The sequence below is a fragment of the Oratosquilla oratoria genome, chromosome 18 (genome assembly GCF_046742065.1).
Source record: "Oratosquilla oratoria isolate Oo_2021 chromosome 18, ASM4674206v1, whole genome shotgun sequence".
NCBI lineage: Eukaryota > Metazoa > Arthropoda > Malacostraca > Stomatopoda > Squillidae > Oratosquilla > Oratosquilla oratoria.
The window spans coordinates 57325853-57342248 of NC_134794.1; the positions used below are offsets into that span (position 1 = coordinate 57325853).

General features: G+C 40.7%; 1 protein-coding gene across 4 annotated transcripts in view; it reads right to left on the reverse strand.

Moving 5' to 3' along the window:
- Window positions 1–391: 391 nt before the first annotated feature.
- LOC143035265 (uncharacterized) overlaps window positions 392–16396 on the reverse strand; it is a 66959-nt gene continuing 50954 nt past the window's right edge. For 3 of the 4 annotated variants that reach the window (XM_076202103.1, XM_076202102.1, XM_076202101.1), the window contains exons 12-19: window positions 14929–15164; window positions 12826–12868; window positions 5795–5876; window positions 5041–5146; window positions 4319–4511; window positions 3734–3915; window positions 2533–2841; window positions 392–1439 (exon numbers count right to left, since the gene is read on the reverse strand). In XM_076202103.1, coding sequence (XP_076058218.1) covers window positions 1397–1439; window positions 2533–2841; window positions 3734–3915; window positions 4319–4511; window positions 5041–5146; window positions 5795–5876; window positions 12826–12868; window positions 14929–15164 — 1194 coding nt within the window. In that variant the 3' untranslated portion in view covers window positions 392–1396. Of the gene's footprint in view, window positions 1440–2532; window positions 2842–3733; window positions 3916–4318; window positions 4512–5040; window positions 5147–5794; window positions 5877–12825; window positions 12869–14928; window positions 15165–16396 lie in introns of those variants that run through there. The other variant, XM_076202104.1, reaches the window with a different exon arrangement.

Below are 16396 nucleotides of genomic sequence, written 5' to 3' on the forward strand. Positions count from 1 at the left end.
AAGGAGCCTTGCTGTGAATGTATCATGTCTTGCTACATTGCTTCTGACCCAGGGCAGTGGGTGGGATACACAGAAATGACCCATCATCCATGAGGAGCTAAGATGTGAGGGAGGAGGGGGTGGTGGGCGTGCAATGGGTGGGAGGTGCTAGTCTTTGACTCGGCTACCTCCTTGGTAAGGGGGAAAGAGCTCTTGGTGTACGTGGATTGATAGGTACGAGTACATGATGTGGGCGTGGGCCTTTATTTTGTCCATGTGGATGTTTACTTCAACTCGGCTATCTCTGTTATAGCAGTTAGGTCTTTGGTACATATGGGAAAGGAATGACTCAAAATCACTTTTACTTAATTTTGCACAGATATGAGGCAACAAAGGAGAAACTAAACAAACATTAATTTAATAATGCACCCATTTTATTGGCAAAGTTCTATCCCATAGGAAATGGTGTTGTACAGGGCTGCTGGGGTCATCAATAATGGCTTCAACTTCAGTGTTCTCAGCAAGGTCTTCTACTGGTATCACACACAAGTGCAGACAACTCTGCATACAAAGCAGTTAACGTTCTGATGTTCCAGTGATTATGCCACACAACTGTCATTGACTCACAGCTAAGAGATGACTAAAACTTGTGGTAACATGACTTGGATAACAAGTTGTTTTTTTTCATGTGTGTCAGATGTATCGTCCAATGTATTAAACGCTAGTTTTTGACAACTATTGAGTGGGTGCAACTTCTGAAACCTGTCAGAAAGATTTTTTTTTTTTTCATTAAATTCACCAGGCGTATTTAATACTCTGTTGAGGTAGATGTTATAATAATAATTTAGAGACACTGGAAGCTGCTGTGTTATCACACAAACAGAATTTTAGTTTTGTTACATTTTCAACAATGTTCCTACAACCTTCAATCATCACTATTCCCACTGCCTAACCCAGCTTATAAAATAACTTGGCACAATAGTGGTTTATAGTCTTGTCTATCATTGTTGATCTATATTACATGACCTGACCAAAGGTGTGGCTTGTGAAAACTTTACACAATGGTTATCCCTTGGAGATGGTGTTCCTTGTATACAGAGTTTATGGCACCAATATAAACATACAGTTCCAATTTTAGTGTACCGAGACACTGAAAGCTGTATGCTACACGTGACCCAAAAACCTTGTGACAATTACTATGCCACATACTTGATGAAACTAGGTCAAATAATGCCATGTTCCAAAATAACATAATACCTCATATAAACGATGTTCTATCTCTTCTAATAAAAGATGATAAATATCCAATGATACCATTTATTATATGTTCCTTAACTGCTGAAAAAAAAGGCAACACCAGTCTAAAATCTGGTGTTCTGCAAAGGACACCACGTAAGGCATTGCTGACACTGCGGTGTTAGTAGTCCACAAGGCGAATCCTTCCTATACGACCTCCACCACTGAAAACAGACCAATGATGGAATTAGTATCCAAAAATTACATAAATATACAAAGGTCAAGACCAAAGACAGGTAAGTGTATATGGTCTGTGAATGACTTCCTCTATAGGCGGTCAATAAATTATATTAGACAATATTGATATCAGTATTAACCCATTCAAACTCCAATGACAAGATGTCTTGTCATTTGGTCAAATAAACCAAAAAATCATAATAAAACAACAAAATGTTTGATGATCAAACAGCACCAGAAAAATATGACGTCATCAGTCCTCCTCCTCGAGGAGGACTGACGACGTCATATTTTTCTGGTGCTGTTTGATCATCAAACATTTTGTTGTTTTATTATGATTTTTTGTTTTATTTGACCAAATGACAAGACATCTTGTCATCGGAGTTGAATGGGTTAAGGCATCGAAGAAGAGGAGGAGATGGGAGGGGAAAAATAAATAAATAAATAAATAAATAAATAAATATATATATATATATATATATATATATATATATATTATATACACATGAGCCCCAGGTTTTACCAGGGGGCTTGGCTTTGCCTTTAGCGGCCTTTGGCAGCTAGCTGCCCATTGTTCAATAACATTTTAGTCAACAAGATAACACATCTTTCCCTCATTACGTAAACAATTTGTAATATCATGTTGCCTTTTCTTCTGATTGGCTGGTCTTCAGGTGTGATGTCATGCAACATTTTCATACATACATACATACATATACCAAGGCTTTTTCCCCCTTTCAAGGGAGGTAGCCAAAAAGGGAAAGGCATAAAAACACTCCCACCCATTTCATCCCTAAATACACTCCACACCCCTCCCATCCTCCCTCTCATCTGAGCACCTCCTGGATGACGGGTCAACATTTTCAGATTTTGATTATTTCTACAAACTATTATTATTTATAGTCATCCAGGAGGTGCAAAGATAAGGGAGGGTGGAGGGAGGTGGAGTGTATTTAGGGATGGAATGGGTGGGAATGGTTTTATGCCTTTTTCTTTTTGGTTACCTCTATTGTAAGGGGGAAAAAGCCTTGGTATATGTATGTATGTATGTATGTATGGACTATGATATATATATCATACCTATCATCGTCATCCTCTTCCTCACTGTGGTTGTACTCCCTGCAGGATCTATAACTGGAACCCTCCCTTCTCCTGGGCCTTCCAGCCCCTCTGCTTCCACTGCCTCTTCCATAGTCGTCTCCTCTGTAATGTTCTCTTTCACCTCCCCTTCTGTTCAAAGGTCTTTTATTGCTGGGCCTACTGCTGCTGCTACTACTGCTGCTGCTACTGCTTGGATTGTGATTCACAGGCCTGCTGCTGCTGCTGCTGCTGCTCGAGGGTGGGCCTCTCTCGTGGCTCATGCTTCTACTGTGCCGGCTACTGCTCTGTCTGGTTATCAACATGGAACAATCTTCATCATATACAAGAAATTAAAAGGATAAAAAAGAAAGATTATAAACTATTGAGAAGAATATTAAATGGATATTAAAATGCATGAAGTGGGTGAGTATGCTTTTACTTGGTCACTCCCTTATAAGGGGTGACATGCATACTATACATACATGGTCTGATGGCATAGTACCAGGGTCAACCATTCAACAATCTGAATGAGAGTCCCAGCCCAAGTCTGAAAAGCATCACTGCATGGCAAGCAGGTATTCCAAGTTTTTGTGTGTGTGTGTGTGTGTGTGTGTGTGTGTGTGTGTGTGTGTGTGTGTGTGTGTGTGTGTGTGTGTGTGTGTGTGTGTGTGTGTGTGTGTGTTTATTTACATAGTAGTGTCTTACGGGAAGGGGAGCTATGCCCAAGGTGTCATGTCTCTGTATCTTGCCGTATCAAATTTGCTCATAAATTCATGTATTATTTCTGTGTGTGTGTGTGTGTGTGTGTGTGTGTGTGTGTGTGTGTGTGTGTGTGTGTGTGTGTGTCTCTGTATCTTGCCATATCAAATTTGCTCATAAATTCATGTATTATTTGTGTGTGTGTGTGTGTGTGCGTGTGTGCGTGTGTGTGTGTGTGTGTGTGTGTGTGTGTGTGTGTGCGTGTGCAAGGTCACAGTATTACCCAAAGATTGGGCTACATATGACCTCTGAACTCTCATTAGGGAAGGTAATAGCTCTCAATCAGAAGTCCAACACATGATCCAAGACCATAGTAAATCACATACACAAAAGACACCTTGCCCTTTATAATGGGAATGGCCAATATTCTTCCTACTAATAAAGATCCCTATCTCTCTCACTGTTTACACATGCTGGTAACAGTTTACAAGCAAAAACACACCTTGCTCTCCAATGTGTTGGGGGGCTTCCTGAGGGTGACCTTCTTGTGTTTGAGCGCGAATTGTGGTAATCCCATCTAGATGACGAATTTCTACGTGGTCCTACACCACCACCACCACCGCCTCCACCTCGTCCATCCCAACTACTGTAGCCCTCTGAATTGCGAGGTGCCCATCGAGGAGGCTTGACAAAAATACCAATTTCAACAGAACTCTATTTCTGATTACACAATGGGATAATGGGTAAATAAACTTAGAATATACTGCTATCTATCAATGATTCAGAATCATGCATACATCCTGTATGATACCTAGTAAAAGGATTTACAGTAAGATTCCTTTTATCTGACCTTGGTGGGACCTACTCTAGATCACATGTTTGGAAAAGTTGGATATTTGGACATATTCAACTTTTATCCGACTTGGGACATTGAAGAAAAAAAGTCGGATGTTTGGACTAGTCGGTTGTTCAAGGGTCAGATAAAAGAAATAATACTGTAGTTAAAAAAACATGAAAAATACAGGTCCCTAAAGTCATGTACAGATATGTATAAAGACACAAATAACTGGCCAGTCCTCAAACATACCTGTGTTGCCTTTCTATTGTGCACTGGAGACTTGGATCTTGAAGGCGAACGTGATCTTTGTCGCGATCTAGATCTTGACCGAGATCTCGACCGAGACCGAGACCTTGACTTGGATCTAGAACGTGACCTGGATTGACTAGTAGACTCTGACCCAGAACCTTCTCCACGCATTCGGTGTCGCTTCTCACGTTCCCTACACAAAAATAAAAATAAAAATTCAAAAAGCCATCAAGCTGGTTCTTTGCATGTGGGAGGGATTACTTTCAGTTTCTTCCACTCCTCTGTCAATGGATGGAAACTGGTTTATGTTAAAGGTCTCCAAGTTCTATATTTTCTCTGTGTATTCTTACAATTCGCCTCTTTTTGTAGTTTACGTTATTTTTCTTTCTAGTTCCATGGTAATCTTTATTGGGCAAAGGTTTCAGGAGAGATTGTGTATGATTCCACATGTTTGTGTTTGAGGGGAGGGTGAACACATATGTTAGGAGAAGTACCTTGTTGGCTATATCGACAAGTCACTCTCTGAGCAGATACTCTGGTAAATTAAATCAATATACTTTTCAGGAAGAAATGGGGGAAAAGGTGAAAGGATTAAAAGTTTGTATGTGTCCTGAATGTATTGGTAAAACAATTTAACTGGTTTCACATTTCACCATCTTCCTATCTATATGCTATTTAATTTTCAGTCACTCATCTAAATTTATCCTTTCTCCAAGCCTCACCTTCTCCTCATTTTTATGGCCATTTCACGAAGTTCCTCTTCACGATCCTGGCGCTCTTGTTCAGCTTTCTCAAGTTTTTCACGTTCTTGTCTTTTATCCGCCTTGTCTGTATGGAAGAAAAGGGCATATTAAAGCACAAGTTTGGAAAAGGCACATCTTAACAGACACTAAAAGTATGAAAACTGACTCACCCCCAAAATAACAAAAATATTATCAATAAATAGATAAAAAATATATGCATGCATACCAAGTAGTCTTTGCCTGCTAATAAGCAGAGATGCCCAAGTCAAAACCTAAATCCTCCACACCACCCATTCAAAACCTCCCTTCCATACTAGTAACTCATAAATGAAGGGTAATCAATGTTCCCTGCCACACCAATCAGGTCAAATGCAATACTGTACCTAATTGTGCAAAGTATGACTAATTCATATCCATACTTCTGCTGTTACTCAGTTTTGTGAGAATACAAGGCTTGTTGTGATACCACTACCCAAGTAGACTATCAAAACTTATTTACGTGCGAGGACAAAGCCTTGATCAGTAATGTATTTCACTTGTTAGAGCTTTATCAAGTACATAATGTACTTTGTAAAATTAACAAGCAAGGCACTGTACTAAAAGGATCTATTCTTGTATGGTGTTTCTTATAACAATGTTCCCATTACCATAAAGTTTAATATATCTCTATTGAATGTTCATGTGATTGATCCTAAATGCACATGCAAAGAAATACATATAATCTGATACTCACATTGTTTTTTGAGAAGTGCCTGCATTTTCTTCTTCAGTCTTTCTTGGGGTGTTAACTTGGCCTGCGCCTGTGGGAGGTGTGGCTGTAGGGGACAGAACACCTTCATGCAACACCTGTACCAACTAATACTTAAATTTTACCATCCCTCAACAAAGCCTAATGACAATACCATTTCTGGACAGCAAAAATGCAAAGACTGCAATCTCTTCTTCCTGAAAAGGGGCCACTTGAGATAGGTCTAAAAAGACATCTTCTCAAAATCTCTCTCGTAAGACTGCATATTCACAAGACACTCACCAAATGGTACTTTCCATTGAAAAGGATTACCTGATACAAAATTCCTGCCATGTGAACACTTATTTCACCCAGTCTAACTCAACCTTTCTCCTTGATTTGCTCCTGCTGTGTTTTTCTCAACACGATACAAATACATCAAAGAACAGATAATTTTGTTTTCGAATGATTCGTATTTTCTCTCAGAATCACATATTTATCTCCTACTATACCCAATGCTCAAAAATACTGCCAACATATCTACTTCCCATTGATATAACCTGAAAATTGTAGCCTATGTATGAAACCCTTTTCTTTCATGAATTTGTCTGACATTTGCCAGATCAAAAAGGTAAACCATTTCACTGGGCAGATGGGGGCTAAAAGTTAATCAATACACTGCCCTACATCTCTTGTATACCAATGCCCAAATAATTGGCCACAACAGCTAAGCCAACAAATTACTCAGAAATGAGGCTTCGTGTTGTTGTCTGGATAAGGTGAGGGTAGAGTAGTGAAGAATGAGGCGTTCAGTGTCTTCTGTGTGGTGTTTGTACATATAGCAGTTGGAGTCTAGTCTCAAGAGTGATTTCTCAGATAGGCTGATGTCTAGGGAAGCCTGGTGAAGTACAGAATTTGTAGGCCTATCATGGAGTACTTGTTTTGTGATCAGAGTACACTTATGTTATATTATGGATGTAATGTGGACAAGGTGCAGGGATGACCCGTCATCCAGGAGGTGCTAGATGTGAGGGAGGGTGGAGGGGTGTGGAATGTATTCAGGGATGGAATGGGTGGGAATGATTTTATGCCTTTTCCTTTTTGGCTACCTCCCTTGTAAGGGGGAAAAAGCATTGGTATATGTATGTATGGATGTAATGTTGGGTACCAGGGCTAGTTATTGTATATTTTGTTAAAGAGTAGTATGTTGCACCATGTGAGGCATGGGAGGATTCCAAGGTCCTTGTGAAAACCCGTGTGCCTACCATTCTCATGTGATGATTTATGGTAAATATTTTGGTTTCTGAGTGTTGATGTTCTTTTGGCAAGGGTAATGGGCCGGGGGCAGAAACATAGAACATAAGAGAGGAAGACAGGAGGAATTTGAATGTGTTTGAGATGAAGTGCTTGAGAAGTATGATAGGGGCTATTAGGCTGGATAGAGTGAGAAATGAGAATGTCAGGAGGAGAATGAAAGGTGGAAAGGGACTTGGGAGATAGGGTTGATGAAAGAGTATTGGGATGGTTTGGACACATGGAAAGAATGAATGAAGAAAGATTAGTAAAAGAGGTGTGGAAAGCAGAGGTGGATGGAGTGAACATGAGGGGGTGACCAAGGATGAGTTGGATGGATGGGTTAAAAGGGGACATTGGGAAAGAGAGGAATATCTGCTGAGGAAGTAAGGGAGGAGACAAGATAGGGGTGAATGGAGAATGGTTGTGCATGGATGATACTGTGATGCATGAAAGGGAGTGGGTGGGGGATGGGGGAGTATAAGTGAAAAATAATTTGATGCAATCCAAAAGGATTTCTCCCTGTCTTCTCTTTTTCTGCATGAGGGGATGGAGAGGAGGGGGAAGGGTTGTCAATTAAATGAAGGGTCCTTTACTGTGGGTATGCTGTGTCTTGCTACATTGCTTTTGACCCAGGGCAGTGGGTGAGATGTAGGGATGACCTGTCATCCAGGAGGAGCCAATATAAGAGGGAAGGAGGTGGGTGAACGAGAGTGAAGTATGTGGGGATGAAATGTATGGGAGTGGATTTTATGCCTTTGTTTTTTGGCTACCTCCCTTGTAAGGGGGAAAAAGCCTTTGGTATATGTATTTATTCCATTATCTATTTATTATGTTTTTCTTTGTCCAGTCCGAGAGCTTGACTGTTTCATCTGATTCATGGAAGTTGACGATCACTAATGTCATTGACGATTTCTTAAAGAAAGCAGACACTATTTTGTCTCATCCATAATTCTACCTTACTGATATGGATTAATGTTTTTGGCTAATATTTTGTACTTGCAGTGCAAAGCTACATTAAGCTGTCTGAATTGGTGTGAGCTATGATACCATATTCTGTATTTGGTAAGGGAAGGTCACTTGTGAACAAGTTAAATCTACAAACCAAAGGCCTCTTACCCCTTGTAGCGAATGAGTTAACTAGTATTGACAATAGTAGTTCCTTGGGGAACAGACTCCACTGTATAATCTTCTCATTCCCAATGAATGTTCAGTGACACTGCACTCTATATTGGCCTTAGGTTTGTTGGTCATTCCTGGTCAGTGTTGTGTACATCAGTTTTTATTACCATTTTTGACAGGGCATGCCTGGGGATTGTATCTAAAGCCTTATTTATGTATACAGTGAGACCTCTCATTAACGGACGTTAATTAGCTGTGTTTGCGGTGTTTTCAGTGTGTTTTTGGTGCTGTTGTTTAGTGCTGTGCAATCACTATGCCACCCGAAAACCACTCCAAATCAACGGATTATTCACATCAACGGACACCATTACCCCCCTTTTAGTCCGTTAATGAGAGGTAGTACTGTATACTGCCATCATTAATGTTGGGAGTGGTGTGGGAGTGGTTTCTAAGCCTTTTTCTTTTTGGCTACCCCCCCGTGTAAGGGGGGAAAAAAACCTTTGGTATATGTATGTATGTATGTATTAATGTTCTGTCAGGGATGAGGGATTGTCCTCCCTTTACCCCACCACACTGCTTGGATCAAACACAATGCAGATAGGCACAGTTCTTCCAAAGTAGAACCCAAAAGCCAGAGCTGGATTCCCCCCCCCCCCATTTGACTATATGGCAACCCTCCTCCTTATCAACTTAACATAAATTACCAAGCAAATGAGGAAATCACTCCTCTGAACTATATCATCCCTTCATCCATTTCTCTTCCCTGTTCAATGTAGTCTATGTGCATCCCATTACTCTTCACCCCGTCCATCTATCTTATTCTTGGTTTTCTCTCAACTTCACTCCATTTACCTCAACTTTCTACTATGTCTTTATTAATCTATCCTTGTGCATTCATGCCATAATATGCCCATACCAACTCAACAATTTGTTCTACTTTATCCAACTCTTCCTATCCCTGTTCTTGACCTCAACTCTACATTTCCCTCTCTATCCATTCTAGTTCCACATAAAGGTTTCAACAGTAACAATAAACAATGAAAATAAACATGTTAAGATTGGCAGCAAGCACAGGTTTTGGTCTGCACAAAAAATGCTAATCACAGTTTACTGCATCAACAATTGAATAGTGACAATGTAAATCAGAACCAAGGATAGACACCATACGAAGATAGCTTGGAAATCAATTATTTGTACCACACCATTAAATGCCTATGTTATGTCTAGTATAAAAGCATTAATCTCACAAAATTCCCCAAAGATGAAATGAACAAGAGAGACAGAAACATTAATTCTCAGAAGAAGGTACTTATGGAAGCCACATTGACAATCAGAGGTCATAAGCCACACCGTTTTATTATTTCTCTTAATATCAAGAAAAGAAAGAAAGAAAAATATATATAGATCATTAGTGAGAGTTGAATAAGTGAATCTATATATTTCGATAGCTAACTGCAATCCTCTTCAGTAATTACTGAAGACGATTCCAGTTAGCAATTGAAATAGATTCGCTTATTCAACTATTTCTTTCTTCCAACTGTGGTGCGAGTTGTGATATATATATATATATATATATATATATATATATATACATATATATATATATATATATATATATATACATATATATATATATATATATATATATATATAGTTGAGCAAGAAATCAGAATGATATGACAGTAGTTAGAAGGCTGAGACCAGTGACATTTCTTTGCAACAAGTTGCATGTAGGCTTCCACAATAAAGGGCAGGAGCAAGCTGATTAACAGAGATGGAACAGTTTGCTCAGGGAGGCAATTAAGGGTGCTCCATCTACACTGTAAACATTCTTAATGTCAGAGGCTGACAGGACACAAAAAACATCCTTGGAAGAAAATTAGACAGAAAGCTTAAGTCAAAGGGAATAGTAGCTTTTGAGAGGAAGATACAGCAATAGTGTCATCACTATGAAAGAAAGAAGATACAGACAAAGATGTAAAGTTTTTGGACAAGTTGTTGGCCAAGTGATACTCAATCCAACCACCTTTCCCTCGGTCTAATCCTTGCTCTAAATCCAAGCACACTGATTCATAAATCCTTCAAGGATATCTACTCTCAACCATTCTTATAACATGACCAAAGTACCTTAGGTTGGCCTGCTCTACTCTAATTCAATCTATATGCAGGTTGATTCATGATTGCTCATCCTTCATTTGTGATATGGTTTGATATGGTTTAACGTCACAAACTCCCCCCTATCGGAAGGCTAGAATGGTGCCCCTCACAGAGGGCTTTGTAGCGTGGAATTTAATGAACCATGCCCTTGGTTCAACTTCGCTGGTGGCAGGATTCGAACCGCCATGCCCTCGACCTTCGCCGCAAGTAATGACGCCCTAACCCGCTCAGCTAGCGAGCTTCCATCCTTCCTTTGTAGCATATTGTAACCCATCTTACATGGCTTTCAACACCTTTTCACTGCCTCCTCCACACAACTTTTCCTCTTGCAACCATTACTAAGTCTTATTCCTTAACACAAGTCACTCCTACTACTGACATCTCTCTGTTTCTCCATATATACATATACCAACATCTTTTCCCACCTAACAAGGAAGGTAGCCAAAAAACAAAGGCATAAAATCCACTCCCACCCATTCCATCCCTACATACTCCACTCCCATCCACCCCCCTCCCTTCCTCTTTTCTTAGCTCCCCCTGAATGATGGATCATCCCTACATCTCGCCCACTACCCTGGGTCAGAAGCAGTGTTGCAAGACACGGCAAATCAACAGCAAGGCCACTTCATTAAATCGGTGACCCTCCGCTCACCGTTCCCTCATGCAGATATGGAGAAGACGGGAAGAAATCCCTTTGTACTGTGTCAATTCATTTTTCACAAATACTCCCTCACCCCCACCTTCCACCCACTCCCCCTCATGCATCACAGCATCATCCATACAGAACCTTTCTCCATTCACCCCTATCTTCTGTCCTCTCCTGTCCTTCCTCAACAGACATTTCCCTTTTTCCCAATGCCCCGTTCCCCATCCATCCATCTCATCCTTGGTCGCCCCTCATGTTCACTCCTTCCAACTCTGCCTTCCATACCTCTTTTACTAATCTTTCTTTATTAATTTTTTTTCTGTGTCCAAACCATCCCAATACCCTTTCATCAACCCTATCTCCCAAGTCCCTTTCCACCCCCACTCTCCTCCTTACCTCCTTGTTTCTCATTCTATCTAGCCGAGTAACCCCTACCATACTTTTCAAACACATTCAAACTCCTCTCTTTTGTTCCATGTTTCTGCCCTGTACAGTGCTGTCGGCACAATCACTCCTTCATACAATATCCCCTTAGCATTCATTCCCAAATGTCTATTTCTCATTACACTTTTTAATGCTCGAAGGCATTTACTTGCTTCTCTCAATCTACATTCTACCTCCACCTTGACTCCTCCCTTTCCCACCACATTTGCACCCAAGTACCTAAAGCTATCTAGTTCCTCCAGTCTCTCTCCCTTAATATTCACTTCCAATTTACTGCCACATTCTCCTCTTGTACATCTCATCACCTTACTTTTACCCACATTTATCTTCCACTTCCTTCTTTCGCACACTTCCCCAAACTGTCACTAACTTCCTTATTCCCTCCTCTGATCCCTCCATACTGCTAAAATATATCATGTTATGTTTTCCGTGCAGTGACTGCATATTAGGCATTTGGGGTTTGTTACCAGACCAATTCTGCACTAGTGCACCACATGCTCTTATATTTCTTGATGCCCATGAACACATTCTTGCATATCCTTATTAAGCATTACAATTACATATTTAGCCCTAACACCCCTGTGATAAGCAGATTCTCATTCCATCTTCCATTCACACTTTATATGTAATATTATTTCACTAACACCCAATATAATGTAATTTCATTCCACTAACACCCAATATAATGTAATTTCATTTCACTAACACCCAATATGCCCCGCCCTTCTGTCATCACTTTCACTCTCTTCTTACATACATTTTGTTAAAACCACATATATTCACACAACAAATTCTTAGGCCTGAGGATCTTTTGGTAGCTGGCAGGCTACCAAGTTGTGATAACCCCGGGACCATTTACCAGACTCCTTTTAGCACCTTGTACTAACTCAAGAAATTGGCAGACGCTGGTTAAACAATATCAATGCCAGTTACAAAATAATGCTAATTTATTCAAACAAATAACCAAACACTGGGTTCACGTTTCACAATACTATTCTATGCAACCACTGCCATGAACTAATGTCACAAAATAATAACTTGATAAAATCCACAAGTAATCTAATCAAAGGAAAGAGGACAGTAATCTTACGTTCAACACTGCAGAACAATAATATAACACATGAAACTAGTTTCTAATTCCAATAAGTATTTGAATAAAAATCACCTTTAAAAAGGGAATTAATGAAGTTATTAGCCTGAAATACTAACAAGAAACCCCAGGCCCAATGCCAAGAACCTATATGCTGACAATATGAAGTAGTACTGAGCCCAAATGGTGAAATTAGTGACCGCGGCAATGTAAGGTGATGCAAGGTACTTTAGTGCAAACTTTAAGGCTACGGGACAACTCCAACATGAACGGCTTCTTACTGACTTTGGCGGATGTGGAACCATTACCAACACTTCCTGAGGACGACCTGAAAAAAATAAAAGAACACACAAATACTTTTATGATTCTACTTCTTTCTCTGACCCTCCCCTGTAGCGGTGGTGGTGATGGTACGGGGGAAGAAAATAATGTTGCCACTGTATTCCCATGCATGTTGTAGAAGACAACTGAATGGAGACAGAGTGAGGAGTTAAGGATCCTCCACTCTGTATTTTTCACATACAAATTATTCAAGGAATGAGAGTGTCTGGGACAACTCTTACCAGATCTCAGGTAACTGGGTCACTACATGTATGTGGATGTGGTGTAGAATGTAAAGATAAAAAATAGTAGTACATGTGAGAAGAAAGATGGTTATATCAGTGATCTGCAAAATCATGGGAAAAAGAACATATATATACACCAAAATCCCCTTATACAGGTGTTGCTTTGTTGAGACATATTCATCTACCCTTCACCCATCCCACATCTACCCATCACTTCTGTTGTACATACATATGTATTCCAAGGGCTCTTTCCCCCTTACCAGGGAGGTAGCCGAAGTCAAAAGGCATAATTTCCCTCCCTCTGTTGTACTTTTGCTGTACCTTCGACAAATACACAGCCATTCTATTCACACCTCTATCTCCAGCCTTCTCCCCTCCTTGCTCAACAGACATCCCCCTCTTGCTCAAAGCCTCTTTCACCCCATCCATCTACCTCATCCTTGGTCAACCCCTACAGTTCACTTCCATCCTCCACTGCCTTCTACACCTCTTTTACTAATCTGTCCGAGAAGTATAACATGGGTTACAAGGTCGGACAGGGTGAGAAACAAGGTGAAGAGAAGTTGAGTGGGGGTGGAAAAGGAGATGGTAGGTAGGTAAGAATGAGTGAAGAAATATTTACTAAAAGAGGTGTAGAAGGCAGTAATGGATGAACTTCAGGGGACTGAGGGTGAGATGGATGGATGAGGTGAAAGAGGCTTGGAGCAAGAGGAATGCCTGTTGAGCAAGGAAGGGAGAGGACAGGAGATAGGGAAGTGAAAAGAATGACTGTGGAAAGATGATACTTTGATGCAAGGAGGGGAGGGGGTGGGGGATGGGAGAAGGATAGGGAGTTGTGGGCTGTGAATATTTTGACAGCCCAATAGGATTTCTCCCCCATCTTCTCTATTTTTTGAATGGGGGATGGAGAGGGAGGGTTGCTGATTGAGTGAAACAGCCTTGCTGTGTCTTGCAGCATTGCTTTTGACCCAGGGATGTGAGAGACAGGGATGACCTGTCATCCATGAGGAGCTAAGATGAGAGGGAGGAAAGGGTGGTGGATTGGAATGGAATGGTTTGGAGTTAGTACATGCCTTTAGACTTGGTTACCTTCCTCATATGGGGGAAAAAAAAACCCCTTGGTGTATAGATAGGAAACACGATTATATTCAATAATGAAAGATCGACCAATTAATCAACTGTAACCCAGTTTCTTATACTTGAAACCAATGGCACCATATGGTTGTGAAGAAACAGGAAAGCAGGTCTATCACATCTGAACTCTTCTGCAAGTCTTCTTTATATCCTACAGGATAGCATGTATCTCCTTGTGGTGTTACTGCAAGACTGATATCAATCCTTCATCAATTCACAATCTCTCGCCATCCATTCCTATCTTTTGCATTCTCTCTTCCCTGGTTGACATGCTCCTATTGCACTCTATCCTCCCTTCAATCCATCCACTCACCTCATTCTTGGTGTTCCACTGAACTTTACTCCATCCACTTCTCCTTTCCACATTTTCTTTTTTTTTTCTTGTCTTTCCTCGTTCTTTCCATATGATAAACCACCTCAGTATTCTTTGGTCAACCCTATTTAATAACTCTTCTCATCCCCATTCTCTGTTTCACCTTCACATTCTCACCGCATCCCTCTTTCAAATATCAACCATATTCCTCAACCCCTTCATCTCAAATACATTCAGGTTCTTCTTTTCTACCTCATTTAAATTTAAGTCTCTGCTCCATACTCTGCTGTGAGTTTAATCACTTCCTTGTACAACCTTATTTCCTTTCATCCCCAAATACCATTTGGTCATGAGAAAGATAACAAAAATACTTACAGGGAAAACTGTTGTGTTTTGCTGTTGTTCTGTGCCCCAGTCATCATCAGTATGGCTGCTCCTCCTCCACTTGAGTTTGTGTCCTCCTCCATCTCTCCCCCTGCTCCCTCGGACTCTGAGCTGGAGCTTGTGCCCCCACGACGACCATAGTAACGACGACGTGGAGGAGTAGGGAGTTTAGGTGGGGGTGATGGGGAGCCAAGACCAATTCTATGTGGAATTGAACTGGCAACAGTCTAATGGAAGCAAAGGATCATTAATAGTAATTTCAATTGAAGATAATCTATAATCTACATACATACATATACCAATGGCCTTTTCCCCTTACATGGGGAGGTAGCCAAAAAACAAAGGCATAAATTCCATTCCCACCCATTCCATCTCCATATACACCATTCCCATTCACCCCCTCCCTTCCTCTTATCTTAGCTCCTCCTGGATGACGGGTCATCCCTGCATCTTGCCCACTGCCCTGGGTTAGAGGCAGTGTAGCAAGACACAGCACATCCACAGCAAGGCCGCTTCATTTAATCGGCAGCCTCCTCCCTCTCCATCCCCTCATCCAAAAAGAGAAGATAGGGAGAAATTCCTTCATGCTGCATCAAAATATCATTCATACATACTACCTCACCCCCATCCCCCACCCACTCCCTTCCATGCATCTCAACATCATCCATACACAACCATTCACCACTCACCCCTATTTTCTGCCTTCTCCCATCTTTCTTTAACAGACATTCCCCTCATTCCCAATGCTCCTTCTACCCCATCCATACACATTTATCTTCAACTTCCTTCTTTTGTATAGCTTCCCATACTCTGTCACTAACTCCCTTAACCCTTCCTCTGATCCTGCTACAAGTGAAGTGTCATCAGCAAACAACAACTGGCTTATCTCCAACTTTTCTACATTTATCTCCAATTCTCAGCGTTTACCTCTCGCACCACCCCATCCATATATAATTTGAACAGCCAAGGTGACATAACACATCCCTGGTGAAGTCCTACCTTTACCTCAAACCACTCTCTCTCCATTTCTAATAATAACACAGGCTCTACTACTTTTGTAAAAACTTTTGACTTCTCTTAACAGCTTTCCTCCTATCCCATATGTCTGCAATACCTCCCACAGTGCCTTCATGTCTACCCTGTCATAAACCTTTTCCAAATCCATAAAGGCGAAAAAAAAAAAAAAATCCTTACCTTTTCCTATAGCTTCCTCACATATCTGCCTTACCATAAAAATCTGATCCACGCAACCCCTACCTGTCCTAAACCCACTGTTCCTCATTAATTACTCCCTCTGTTCCTTTCCTATTCCTCTAAATCAAAACCCGAACATAAGCCTTCCCAACTACACTCAACAAACTGACCCCTCAAACTATTACACTCACACTTGTCCCCTTTTCAGTTGTAAAGCAGAACTATACAGGCACTCTCCAGTCCTCTGGCATTCCACTGATTAAAT